The following is a 14,451-nucleotide window of genomic DNA, read 5'->3' as shown; positions in this document are numbered from 1 at the left end:
AACATCCGGACACCTTGGACCAAGCGATATGTAGGGCAGAGGAAGAGGAGGAGATTGAGGCGGCTTGCGGCAAAGGGAAAATAATGAGCGAGATGTGCGCAAATTCAGAACATAAGGTTTCGTCCTCTGAGAAAGAGGATGGCGTGAACAGCCGTATTGCAGAGCTCGAGGGTCAAATACGGGCATTGACGGAGTCGGTCGCATCGTTAACAGAGTGTATGAAGGGAAATGGGAATCCCGATAGAAAGTGGAGCAATGAGAGAAGATGCTATGCTTGCGGGGAGAAGGGGCACCTGGCTAGACAGTGCAATAAGCGTAGGCATTTAAACTAATGGAGGGCCATTTGGGAGGTCAGACAGATGGCCAGAGCGTGAGATTGGAACTGACCACGAGGATCCAATTATCCAGACGCGGGTTACCGACAATCGAAGGTCTAATGTTAGGTACCATGGTTACTTGCCTAGTCGACACGGGTGCGGGAAGGACCGTTATTAGAGACGAGCTAGCTGAAAATATAAGAAAACATAATAGAAACTGGGTTGTGTTTAATGATTCTTGTATAAGCAAAATGTCAGGTGCTCTCCTGAGAAGTGATGAGGCTGTAATTATCGATTGTAGATTCGAGAACGGGTGTAGGGTATGTGCTAAGGCTCCTAGTTTGAGTTTTCCAAAGGGGACAGACTATGACTTAATTTTCGGCATGGATGTTATTTGCCAACACCCAGAGCTGCTGACTGGCATCAGGGTAGTTGTGAATAGTATGAACCTGAGAGGAAATGGGGATTTCTCCATTAATATAAACACTGAGCTAGGTGATAAGACGGGGTTGTGGAAGTTGGATCACCTTGAGGAGAAGGTTAAGGAGAGGGTGATCGATGTGTTAAAAAGGTATCCAAACGCTACGGCTAATGAAGTTTCAGAGTTATCGGGGACCAAAGATCACGTGCACTCCCTTGAATTGATGTCTGAGTGTCCGATAAAAGTTAAGCAATACCGTATCCCATACAGCTACTTGCCTGTCCTCAAAAGACAAATTAATGACCTCCTGAAGGCGGGAATTTGCGAGGAGAGCACGTCAGAGTGGAACTCCCCGATACACGTCGTTCTGAAGGACTCTGGCGAGTTCCGCGTCACTCTGGATCTGAGGAAGGTAAACGAAATAACGAAAACGCAGGTTTTTCCAATGGCTAGGATCGATGACATATTGTCTCAGCTTAATGGAAATAAATATTTTTCGGTTCTAGACCTTAAGGCGGGTTATTTTCAGATCCCCTTGGATCCCAGGGTGAGGCATGTTTTCGCGTTCTCCACACCTTGGGGCAAATACCAACTTTGCCGGATGCCTCAAGGGGGTAAGAACAGTGGGAGATTTTTTCAATATGTCATGACGAAAATCCTGGCTAAGTTCGTAGGGAACTCTTGCTTCGTCTTTCAAGACGACGTCGTTTTGTCTTCCCAGACATTAGAGGACCACCTCGATTTGATCGACTGCGTCATCAGCACCCTGAATAGCGAAGGCCTTAAACTTAACCCAAAAAAATGCCAGATATTAGCTGAAGAAGTAAGTTATCTAGGGCACATAATTAGTAGAGAGGGAGTACGTCCGGACCCAAGTAACATCGAATCCATAAGAATGGTGAGGGCGCCCCAGAGCGTGAAAGGTGTCCGCAGTTTCCTTGGCGCGGTAGGGTTTTTTCAAAATTTTATACCATCCTTTGCTGACCTTGCCACACCGCTTACCGAGTTAACAAAAAAGGAAAAAAAATTTGTGTGGGGTCTGGAGTGCCAACAAGGGTTCGAAAAGTTGAAGGAAGCCATCGCCACACCGCCATTATTAGCACACCCTAATTTTAATGAACCCTTTTTCTTACACACTGATGCTTCTAAGATAGCGGCTGCTGCAGTGCTAGAGCAACGCAGAGACCCCCTCTCTGCGTTGCTGGGGGCTTAGTACCGATCGGCTACTTCAGTAAGAGGTTTCAGGGGGCTGAACTTAATTACTCGACCATAGAAAAGGAGTGTTTGGCCATAATCATGGCCCTGAGGCATTTTAAGTTTTTAATCTTGGGGCAAAGGACAATAATTCTCTCCGATCACAAGCCTTTGGTCTTTCTTAGTAACATCAAAAACGGAAGCAATCGCTTAATCAGATGGGTGATGGAGCTCATGGATTATGACATCGAGGTGCAGCATGTTAAGGGCGTGAATAATAATGTGGCGGACTTTTTGTCAAGGAACGTTAATGGGGTATATCACGTTGAGGTAGGGGCCACGAATTTTGCTATTCCTGATAGGTACGAAATACGTTTGTCGCAAGACAGAGACGAATTTTTTGGACCCATTAAACGGGATTTAATGAGAACTCCTGATGGTAACGGCATAAGGAGTAAGATGCCACAGTATATAGTAGTGGACGAATGCCTATATAGGCAAAGTTATTTTAGGGTGCGCGATCAGTATTACAGCCAGGTCTGCGTGGGGGAAGACATTTCCAAGGAGTTAATCAAGGCTATTCATAATAATAATCTGTCGGGGCATTGGGGAGTACGAAAGACGATGATGAGCATCGAAAAGCATTATTATGTCAGAAACCTAAAGGATAAAGTAGAGGAAGTGGTTAGGACCTGTGAAAGGTGTCAGAGGCACAATATTCATAAGGGAAAGGCCCCATTTCAGGAGAATGAGGTGGCTAATGCCCCTTTTCAGAAGATCGCTGTGGACATCATAGGTCCCCTTAATACGACGAGTCAAGGGAATAGCTTTATCCTTGTGATGATTGATATTTTCACGAGATTTGTAGAGATTCACCCCTTAAGAGATCAAACTGCGTGGTCAGTTAGCAATGCTATCTTTAACTCAATAATCTGTCGTTATGGTGCACCCGAAACTATTATCTCGAATAGGGGGACGAATTTTCTTTCGTCCCTGTTCTCCGATTGTTGTAAGTGGCTTGGGATCAAGAGAAACATTACTACAGCCTACAGACCGTGTTCAAACGGGTTATGTGAAACAGTTAACAAGTCGCTAATAGAGATGATATCAAAGTCCTCGGAGAGAGGAGGGGCGGAATGGGATGAAATGATTTATCCGGCCTGCTTCGCTTATAATAATTCGCACCACTTGGCAATTGGCGAGTCGCCTGCATTCCTGTTATATGGAATAGATCCCCGCATCCCAAATTTCGAACAACACGTCGATGAAAGCACGACTGACAAGTGTAGGACGTTTCTCATCACAAAACTTCGTGCTCTAAGGGAGTCGGCAGGGAAACGCACTACCAAATTTAACGAGAAAAAAAGAGAATACGGGAGTAAGGGACGAAAATTGGAGAAGTTTTTAGTAGGACAAAAGGTCTGGGTGAGAAAGAAGGGGGGAAAGAAAAATAAATTCGCGGATAAATACAAAGGGCCCTTCCGAATCATTAGAGTTGTGAACCCGACTACGTATTGCGTAGAAGGGTGTAACTTCAAAGACAGGGAGACTGTCCATGTTGACCGTATAAAGATGTGCTACGGAGAACTGGTAGAAAAAACTAGGCGTGGGGAGAGAAAAAGGGGAGGAAAAAGGCAACCTAGCGATCATGAAATAGAGGATGAAGAGGAGGGTCAACATGGGAGATGGAACAGGAGATTGAGGAGCAGTGATTTTAGGGTAAAGGGTGTTGGCAACGACGTTCCGCAGGGGAATAGCGCTGACGAAGGCATAAGTAAGCGACCGTACAACCTAAGGCATCGTGAGATTGACTTCCGTAGGCTACACTACGGTTGTTAATTGTCTCCGAGGGGAGATATGTAGCGCTTCGCCGCTATTAACTATATGTATATATTTATGTATTTTTTTTTTGTTCGATTGTTCTATTTTATATGTTTGTTTTTTCGTTTATGTCGCGTTGCGTATATGTTTTTGTATCGGGTTTTAGATGTAACGCACAGCCATTTTGTTGTGTACCGTACCGTCTGTTGTCGTCATTGCTGTGCCGCGGTTTTTGATTGGCTATTTGGAGGATCACGTGGGAGGAGAAGAAAAAGCTCCCGGATGGTGGGAGATAAAAACGGGTGACTTCCATGTGTCGAGGCATTTTTTCTTTGTCTTGGATCGGGGATCTGGAGCGGTGAAGAGACGAGAGAAAGGATTCGAAGCAGAGCAGCCGATCAGGAAGAGAAAAAACAAAAACCAGTGAGAAGAATCTCATTTTGTAACAACGTGTCCCGCGAAATACGGTGACAGTATCTACCATCTTGTAAATGTTTGTATAGTTTTTTAAGGTTTAATCGCGTATTAGTTTTAGTCTCGTGATTAATTACTGTTGTAATCATAGTGTTATTGTCATCCTTATTTTTGTTAAGAACGCTGTTTGCCTGTTTAAATCAGGCGATCAATCCCCCTTTTTTTGTGTGTGTAATTAATAAACCTTTGTTTGTTTATCTATACGCTTCTACCGACTATTCATTTCCACTTTCTTTCATACCCGCAAACCACGTGCTTGCGGAGTCTACAATAGTAATAGGAAGAAGAAAGAAAAGGGAAATATATTCTAATATAAAATTAAATACAACTGTACAATAATGGCATTTAGCCACAGAAGTATTGGTGGCCAGCACTTGCTGAATAGCTTGTTCAGCAGTTGAGTTATTGTACAGCAACCAGGGCAAAAATGAGTTCAAAATTTTGTTTGTAAACTGAATTGTTCAAAAAGTGAAGCATCCAAAACCTGAGATTTCACTGTATTAATATATGAATATATAATATAAATGATAAAGGTCTATTTATAATATTCATTATCACATTCAGTGTTGGTCAAATCTACAGTATGGGCAGGTTCATGCAGAAACCCAAGGATTTTGATGTGTTTCAAATGGCTCATGTAAACTAAGAATTTCATGTAAATTTATTATTTTACAACCTTTTGAATTTCAATTAACTGATATTGAAAATTATCATCATCATCACAAATTTCATCAAAATATTTGGAGATGCTGTCTAAACTATTGAAATCACTTGAATTACTCCAAAAATAGTTAATTTACATGTTAAATAATAAGTAATGTATAATACCTATGGCACTGCAGTATTAAATTCTTATGTCCAAAGTGAGTATAATCATCCAATTAATTTGTCCTATATCCAGGAACTACTGATCAGAACAGTGTGAAACTTAACATATAAGTAGAGCATTTCATTCTTTACACAAAGCAAAAATCTAATCTGAATTAGGCCTATATGAAACTAAAAACAATAAGAAAAAGTACTAAGCATTATTGTAAATCTTTTTGCACAGAAAATGATTAATATGGCATGTGGTTGCCTTCTGCATGCACACACACACACTACATAGCAATGCTGATTGCAGTTATAAAGCCTGTCAGAACAAAGTACATTCTTGAACTAGAAAATTTTAAAGCTGCTGGTGTGTTCTTAATGGAGGCTGATAGAATGGAACTCATCTTCCTAGAACATCTCATACACATTTTATGGGATTTGAGATCTGGAGATTTCAAATCCCATAAAATGGCCATCCCTTCTGATGAATATCTTCACTGTTAAGAAAGTCATTGATGAACCCAAATATGAGATATGGAGTCATATTTTTAAAACTTTAACATCTTGTAGCATAGTTACATGATCAATAAGTTTTTATACTAAATAAGAATCTCTCTGCACAGCATGATAATTTTTTTTTTGTTTTTTCATTTAGAAAAAATACTAAAAATTTGTACTTGACATGTTTTTCCTCCAAAACTGTGGACTTACCATTTTTTTAATTCTAAATGTTATTAATAAGGCAATGAGGTATTGTGTGTAAATTCTGCTTTTATTTTTTTCCAGTACTGTACATATTTAGTGTTTGTAAACACAGATTTTAATCTTTATTCAGTTATCACTAATTTCAATGTTAGCAAACAAGTTATGATAGAAGGAATGATGCTCCACCAAATAATGAATATCTTTGAGATTTTTCATTAATTGAGAGGTAGCCCATTAATGATGGCTTCAGGAGAAATGTTATTGCTTCCTTTCCCTGCTTAAGTGAGTTAAATTCAATGTCATAATTTCCTGTCATTGTTTCTCTAGCCAAAATGGTTTTTGAGCACTTCTGAAATAGTAAGCTTCTCAACTTCATTGTAGCCAAATTTTTATGTGAATCTTTTGCTTTCATGACAGTTTGCAGATTTTTTCCTCCTTCTTCCGAAAAGTTGTAGACTTTGGCCACCAGCAATTCAAGAATCTGATGCTCTAAACACTATATCAAAAAGTGTGAAGTTTAGGGCGACAAGTACAAATAAATGACTAGATTTCATTCACGTGACAAAGTAATTTATTATCGCTCTAAACAGGTTCGTTGGATCCCAACAACTACAAGTAATTACTATATACACACACACGCTACGATATATACTAACAAACAAAATATCAACGCGCGCGACAACTATACGCGGGCCAAAACTTACAAACTAATACTTATGCTAATTACAACTAAGGAAAGACGAGAAGATGGAAAATAGAAGAATGAGAAAAAATAGAAATACCCGGGATTTTCCTGGTTTTAACGACTTGGGTGAGACACTAATCTGATGCTTTTCTTGGGTTTAATGTTGTTCCTCGGGGTGAACGTAGCCTTCAATCGTCTAAAATTCGATCGGGTGGCTACCCAAATTCCACCCTTATTCTTCAGGATTCGAGTACAAGTTTCCCTTTCGCAACTCAGTGGTCTCCCATTAGCGTGCTAGCTATATCGAGCCTTCCTTCTCTCCGTCCGTACTCGCTGAGTGTCCCGACCAAAGTGTCTCTACCCTTTGTTCATCGGCTCCAGGGCCTTGCCTCACCCTTTGTTTACGTACTCCTTTTCTCAGAATTGGTAATCCCACCCAAGGGATAATGAACCAGAAAGACAAAGCAAAAAAGTTCTAGAAAGGAATGAGACAAAGGATAGGAAAAAGAAAGATATTAAACTAAACTTAAATCTATATTTACAACAAAAATGTACAGCGTACAGCTACAAAAGCTTATTGCACTTGGCATTTTTCATAACTTACACCCATTCGCAGGAATGTAAACCGATTCTGTTTTTCTTCTCTTCCTTTCAATTAACCCAAAGTCCCTGTCACAGAGCAAGCAAGAGTGACCAAGAATGGGATAGATGATCTCAATTTCTTCAAATTTCTCACAGGTTAAGTAATAAAAAAAGCAGGCATTCTTTATTTTTGTTTTGTCCAGTGCAGTTGTCAGCAAACAGGTAAACTTTTGTCACAGTTTCTGAGATACAGTTAGTAAGATAATAGTATAAACATGAGCAAACAGTGTTTGCATCTTTTTGTGCATCATTCTCACATAATGTAAACAATGTAGCTTATCCTGTTTTAAGGTTATGTATGTCAAATACCATCTGCCAAAGCTGATGCATGTAATAGACTTTCCCTGATGTTAGATGGGGCAAAGGCACATTTTTTTCCATCAGTGTTTTCATCATTTTCATGCTTCTTCTGCATTTCATACAACTCATGCATAGTCTCACATAGTTTTGTATCCGGTTTGATTTTTTTAAGCAAATCAGTTTGTACTCAAAATTCATTGTATGTATCGCAAGTGTCTGACCATGGATAGCCAAAAGATATATTGTACTGGGAAACAAATGTACAATAGTAGAAATCATATGTGGCATTGACATTTGAGTATTTTTCTTTGAATGCTTTGTGCATGTTCTTAACAGTTAAATCTGGAAAAAGGTATTTTTTCATTAGATATTTTCTCTGCTGTAATGCAGTTCTTGGGCTGAAAAACTGTTGATGTGTTCCATTACTAAATGTCTTGTCTCTTCCTTTACTCGATTATGAGCATTGTGCTTTCCTCTATCAGGGGCTTCCCTTCTGTTTTAATGAAGCTTTCAAGTTTTCCATTTTATGTCAAGAAGCCAGAAATGTTTTAAACTTTGTTCTTTCTTCAAGAAAGTTTGAGAACTGCTCATTGATTTGAAATAATTGAATCATCACCAAAAAAAAGGGTGACCCACACAAAGTAAGAGGATAAGAACACACAGACCTGATTTTCGTTAAATTAAAAAAAAAAAAAATAACATGGTCTATTGATCATACTAATAATTTATCAATTTCAACACATTCTAATAACTATATCTTCTATGAGTTTAACTTATATTGAATTTTTAAAAATTTTCATAGTAATTTAAATATTTTTAATTTATTACTATTATAATAAAATTAATAAAATTTCCAAAAATAGACAAAATACATACTTTATTTTTTAATGGTAATGCAGGTGTGAAGAGGTGTTCTCAGTTTCTTATTTTTTATTAAAATTCGATATTTCAATTGGTTAGGAGATGGTAATACAGGATCGTCTGAATAGTCAGATTCAAAAAGAAAAGTAGTAACTAATTTCTCTCCAAATACAGACTGTAAAAATAATAATATAAAAATTATTTACTGATATAATTATTTTAATTGTGTACTTTATAAATATTTTATTTATGAAAATGTGAAACAACAAATTTCATAAATTAAACAAACTAAATGATAAAAATACAAAAATAGTTTACTTCCAATTTTATTATAATAAAGGCACAGTAGGCCCCTGCCATATTTGATCAATATATTCCAGACTCCTCATGTAATTTACATAAAATAGCAACCTTTGTTAATTATTAAGTATTTCCTACATTTACATATCCATATCTCATTTATTTATATAATAAAGTAAAAAAAAACTATATTAACAATAAATAGCATGATACTGTAAAATCATAAAAGTAACTTTAAAAATTTTAATACTTTCCTTCTCTCTCTCTCATGTTTGCAAAGTAATTTGTGTAAATGCTGCAAAGAAAACCACTGATATCATGTAGACAGTATGTGTTACAAACAAGAACTCTGGACAAGTGGATTGCTGCCAGTAGACTTTCTTCTCAATATTTGGTTCAAGGATAATGAATATATCCATGTAATAAGTTTGTAGAAAAAGTTAAAAAAAATTTAGAGTTTTCTCTTTTATCTTATCTTTTAACTTATCTCCCATCAAATTCCTAAGAATCTCATACTTTTCCCAGAGCAGTTATCAATAAATTATCCACAATTGAGGAAATTCCCCTACCACACGGCACACAAAAACTGATGCAGTATTTAGTGCAAAACAAAGAAATTAGTCACAGAAATGCTTTCCCAGAATGAGAACAAGTATGAGTGAGTGAGAACTGCTATTAGACTTTATGCATTTTGGAAAATGATACAAATTTAGTATGCAATTAAGAATTTTTATTTTACATATTTTCCATTTATTTGCAGTTTGTCAATAGCATAAACCTGAAACTACACATGGTAAGTCTGGATATGGTGGGGTCCTACTATAAACTGTTTTTTTATTTTACTAGTTTATTTTTGTGTCTTATATAACAACTTTTATATTTTCTATTCTTCAAAATTAATGCTAGACACCACTCTTATAACTAATGCATGTTAAACTTATAATAAAATATAAGTTTTCATTGAAGGTGCACAATATAAATGATGCATATTGACAAACAAGACTAATGAAATGGAAAAAAAGCTCTTTTCTCTCATCAGTCTTACCTAATCTACTCTAGGCTAGATCTGATGGCATATAAATACATATAATGTGTAAAATATTTTTCATATTTTCTTAGATATTCTTGATGAGTTTAGACAAAGGTTAAAGCTGTTTAATGCATTTATAATTGCAAATTAAAATACTCACTTTCAAATTAACTTCCAAATGCAGATAACCTGTGGGTTCTCCATATGAAATTACAGTATTTGTATATAAAACTCCAAAACAAAAATTTTTATTTTTAAATCAGTGAGTAAATTTAAGATGAATATTTCTACTCTTTTTTACTAATGCACAGTGTTATATATATACACATGTATATATAATTGTATTATATACACATGTATATATAATTGTATTAAGCATATTACAAAATCATTATAATAATGATTTTGTAATATGCTTTTACTTTTCCAGCCTTGTTATATATAACAGAGGAAAAATATGGCAATCAGAAAAAAAGATAGATTTTTTTCACTTTTGAACTCATGGGACCTTGAAAGAAATGCAAAAAATTTGGGGGTTTTTTCTCTATGGATGTATGGATGTTAGTGTATGGGGAGGCCATGATTTTGTTCACCTTCTTTGAAGCTTAATAACTTCTGTGCTTTTTGTTGAATATTTCTGAAATTTTGCAGGGAGGTTTATTTATTAGGGGGATTAATGTGATTAAATTTTGGTTGGTGGCTAAAGGTCAAGTGGGTGGAGAGATAAAAAGAGTTGTCTGTCATATCTCCAGTAGTGTCAGACTTAATGACAATTTTACTTGTTATTAGCATTTACAAATTTTTATAAAACCCATAGCTACCCTCAAAAATTAAGCTTTTTGCCATTTTATAATAGTTAAAAATATAAAAAGTATTTTAAAATAAAATATCATAACAGATGGTGCCACCAAATGTTACCGGTGTGGCATTTAGCCATAATATTGTATATACGCATTTTGTATATACACGTTAATAGTAAGTCTAGTATTAATTGTCTGCTCTGGCATTCTTTGTTTCCCTATTGCTATATCTTTTAATCCTTCATTTCCTTATCGGGCACACCAAAAACGTTCCGAGAACAAGGCGTGGATAAAACAAAGAACAAGCACCCAGAGGTATGTTGGGGGTGTGAGGTAATGGTCATTCTAGACTTGGACTCGAGAGGGAGTGGACAACTAAGGAAGGTGCTTAGATTCGGTCACGATGGAAGGTGAGTCAATGAACTACTGGTACATTTTGGGAGAAGAACTTAGATATTATTCACTTCTTGTCCTACTTAGGATATTATTCACTTCTTGTCCTACTAAGTATGCTATCAATTATTCCGATATATTGATAGAAGACTCCGTAGAACTGTATAGCGGCAGAATGGAATGCTGAATTTCCCACCCAAAGCCATCAGATAAAGCAATATCCTGGGTACCCATTATCCTACCCTCTCTATATATCTAATATCCTTGCTATTCTATCCTCCCTTTCTCAATTTTCCTTAGTTTATAAGTTAATTTTAAGTCTTAGTTTTAAGGTTTCGAAGTGTACTTCATTACTCCATTGTCATAAAATGTGTTCCCATTGTGTGACTCCATGTGTTCTTAGCCTTTGTTTTCACATTGTACACGTGCGAGGTCTTGAGTCGGGATCCAAACCAATTATTGTAATGATATTACCATCATATGTAAAGGATTGAATTTATTAATCTTTATTACACGAATAAATATCAATTCGTTTTGTGATTGTACTTTCCTTCCTTTCATGGTCCTTGTACAATCACTTATTCCTCACACTGGGAACATTAAGATACTCATTGTTGGATTTTTTATAAGTGGATTATGATAAAATAAGTAAAATTAGGGGTATGGGTATTAATATTGTAACAAGTGCAACTAGTGATAAAGAGCCAAAAGAATTATTACTAGCTTTTAGATTTCCCTTATTTTACTTTCCCAGCTCTGTTATATATAACAGAGGGAAAGTATAGCAATCAGTCAAAAAATGACCCCCTCAAGATTTTTATATTTTTGGACTCTGAAACATTGCAAAATGCAAAAAGTTAAAGGATTTTTTCTGCATGTATGGATGTTTGTGTGTTTGTATGGGGAATTGATGCTGTTAAAGGTTGATGGGATGGGGAAATAAAGGGGAATATCTTGAGTAGGGTCAGACTTAATGATGATATTACTGGTTATTAGCATATACAATTTTTTTTATAAAAGTCATCTCTACCGTCAAAATTAAGATTTTTGCCATTTTATAATAGTTAAAAATATAAAATATCACAACAGATAGCACCACACACACAGTTTTGAATGTTGTCAGGAAAGTTAAGCAACTTGTTGCTAGATTTTTTTATTGTGTAATAAAAGGTCAGTGCTCTTTGATGACAACCACTTAGGAAACCTTTATTTATAGTGACTTCCTTTTACTTTTCTCTCTTCTAGTGCTAACATTTCATTAGACAAGTTGTGTAATCTTCTAAGTTTATGTAACCTTGTTCTTTGTTTACATAACCAGTTATACAAGTTTAACCAGTTTTATCACAATCTCCTATAACCTTAAAGGAAAAGTGTTAGACTTATTATTATTTTCTTATTTTTAAGACAAAAAATAATATCATCTCAACAGTTATATACTATATATAACAAGTAGTAATCTTACAAATCAAAATTTCTGAAATATTTTTCATTACTGACACATATTAGTGTTTTGTATATTTTTATTACAAATTATAAAAGTAACAATATAAAATATAAAATACAATGAATGTGAAATTATAAGTTGTTCTTACTGTAAATATTTTTGCCATTTTTGCTTGCTGTTGTATAGAGCAATGATTTTCAATTGACAATATTACTGGATAAGGAGATGTAACAAAGGCACTTTTATTAATTGCTTCAACAACATTCTGTAAAAGAAGACAAAATATTAAATATGTCAAACAGTCATATAAAATGAAGTTTTAATAATAATTAATAATTTATAATGGATGAGATTAATTGATAACTAATTTAAGAAAGATTAACAGTGGACTAAAACATCATTAAAATACATTCTGTAAATGGTTCTACCCAACTTATTTTCAATTTAACATTATGAAAATAAAACAAATATTCATTACATGGATTGAGCTTAATTAGCAATATGAATTATTCAATTTTTAAAAAAATACAGGTCAATTAAAAACTGAAACAATTTTATATGCTTATTAAAAATAATCAAGAAGCAACAAGGTTTTAAACTTTGGGTACCAACATTGAATGTTTCAATGTCATGTGACACCAGTGACATATCCAAAATTTTGAAAATATGGGTGCTACTCAAGGCAGATTTGGGGACCAAGGCATATTACTCAATTATGCTAGAATTACTTTAGTTACATAATAATGCATATCATATGAGTTCTGTAAGGGTCACAAAAACGCGTAGAAGTGGTGAATAATTATAAAGTTCAAAAGTCGGATATTTCGAGAGTCAACTCGGGTCAGAAACAAGTGTTGGTGATGCAGACCAGACACGAAAGAAACTTTCTTAAAACTTATTCTAAAACAAACGCGACTTGATGACGAACGACCGAGAGGATGTCAACCAAGAGAGGAACTTTGTCCAGGTGCTCTCAAACAAGTGTCGGGAGTGAGAAACAAAGGGGGGAAATTAGCCGCCAGAACATATGGCAGATTGTTTGGAGCCATAATGGTGTGAAATACGAGCGCGAACTTCAAAGGCTCCGTCAACCCCTCTCGACCTGGATCAGTTTCGGGTTTTGGGAAAATCTTATAAAACCCCTGGATCTCGGGGTTGGCGGTGGTTCTTCTCCAGACAGAGAGTTCGATCCTCCTTCAGCCATTCTTGGAAGAAGTGCTGCGGTTCTCCCCAGACAGGCGGTTCCTCTCCAGTCGAGTCTGCACCAGTCAAGACTGTCTGAAGATTCCGGAAAAGGGGTTGCCATCTACAGAGGCCAACAGAACTCCTCTTCCTCTACAACAGGACCACATTCCTTCATTCATCAGTGCCACAAGAAGACTGTCTCTCCAAAAACGACCTAGGAAGCCCGAAACATTCGCAACGTCACCATACCTACATTGTCCCAACGATCTAGATCATGTCGTACCTCAATAATATGTAAGTTAACTTAGTAGTTAGAATAAACGGTTTTGTGTAAGACACTTGTCATCCTTTGTCTCCTACCGCCACCACTCACATACGATTTCAACCCTAGGTTTTCCTGACGGGTGATTAACTGTTTTCCCCTGGAAGTCGGCGACCTTACAGTTCAATTAGGTAAGATTATGTTTATTTTTATTTCAAAGTAACAAAACTGATTGCTTTGGTATCAAAGGGTTTTGTGGTGGGTAACCCCCCATGTATATATGTAAGTTTATTAAATAATCTGTTAATTTATATGTCATCCCTTTGGCTATCTAACTAATGCTTGCCACCTTTCCCTTTTCAACTCTTAATCGCTAAGTATTTGTTCTGGCTAGTTTTGGGCTGGAAGGGGCATTGACCAATGTCACAGCTTAGGGGCAATCTTTGTTCATTCAGGGTCAAGACTGTGAGAAGTGAAGCATGTGGTAACAGAGGAGAAGGGTACGAGTGATGACGAGAAAGGAACCAGAGAGATTCAGTCAACGAAGATTCAGAGGAGTTGTGTTAAAGAACTGGTACTATCAAGATATAAAGGAGGATTCATAATTAAATATTTCGTCCCGCCGAAAGGTGTCCACATGGTCAGGTTGTATCCACTCAATTAATTGTGATAGACGTCGCAGATTGTCCAACTCGCTAAAGAAAGAAAAGGGATCCCCTTCTAATATAACCTTTCTATATTCCTTCTCTAATCTAAGTAAAATTAGTTTTTATTTAATTTAAGTTAGTTTTAATTAAGACTATA

General features: G+C 36.1%; 1 protein-coding gene and 1 long non-coding RNA gene across 3 annotated transcripts in view; one reads left to right on the top strand and one right to left on the bottom strand.

Annotated features, from left to right (window-relative positions):
* The window catches only part of LOC136974308 (uncharacterized), a 290,946-nt gene that overhangs the window by 2,815 nt on the left and 273,680 nt on the right, over positions 1 to 14,451 (bottom strand). For both annotated transcript variants that reach the window (XM_067269150.1, XM_067269149.1), the window contains exons 32-33: positions 12,349 to 12,465; positions 8,249 to 8,408 (exon numbers count right to left, since the gene is read on the bottom strand). In XM_067269150.1, coding sequence (XP_067125251.1) covers positions 8,250 to 8,408; positions 12,349 to 12,465 — 276 coding nt within the window. In that variant the 3' untranslated portion in view covers position 8,249. The remainder of the gene's footprint in view (positions 1 to 8,248; positions 8,409 to 12,348; positions 12,466 to 14,451) is intronic.
* Positions 13,609 to 14,350, top strand: LOC136974368 (uncharacterized). Its single transcript, XR_010880629.1, has 3 exons — positions 13,609 to 13,679; positions 13,777 to 13,838; positions 14,103 to 14,350. It is a non-coding gene; the product is annotated as an uncharacterized lncRNA (long non-coding RNA).

This window comes from Centruroides vittatus, unplaced genomic scaffold (genome assembly GCF_030686945.1).
Source record: "Centruroides vittatus isolate TY-2023 unplaced genomic scaffold, ASM3068694v2 contig_347, whole genome shotgun sequence".
In the NCBI taxonomy this organism is placed as follows: Eukaryota; Metazoa; Arthropoda; class Arachnida; order Scorpiones; family Buthidae; genus Centruroides; species Centruroides vittatus.
The sequence above is the reverse complement of the archived record's forward strand: the minus strand, read 5'-3'. Positions and strand labels throughout refer to the sequence as shown.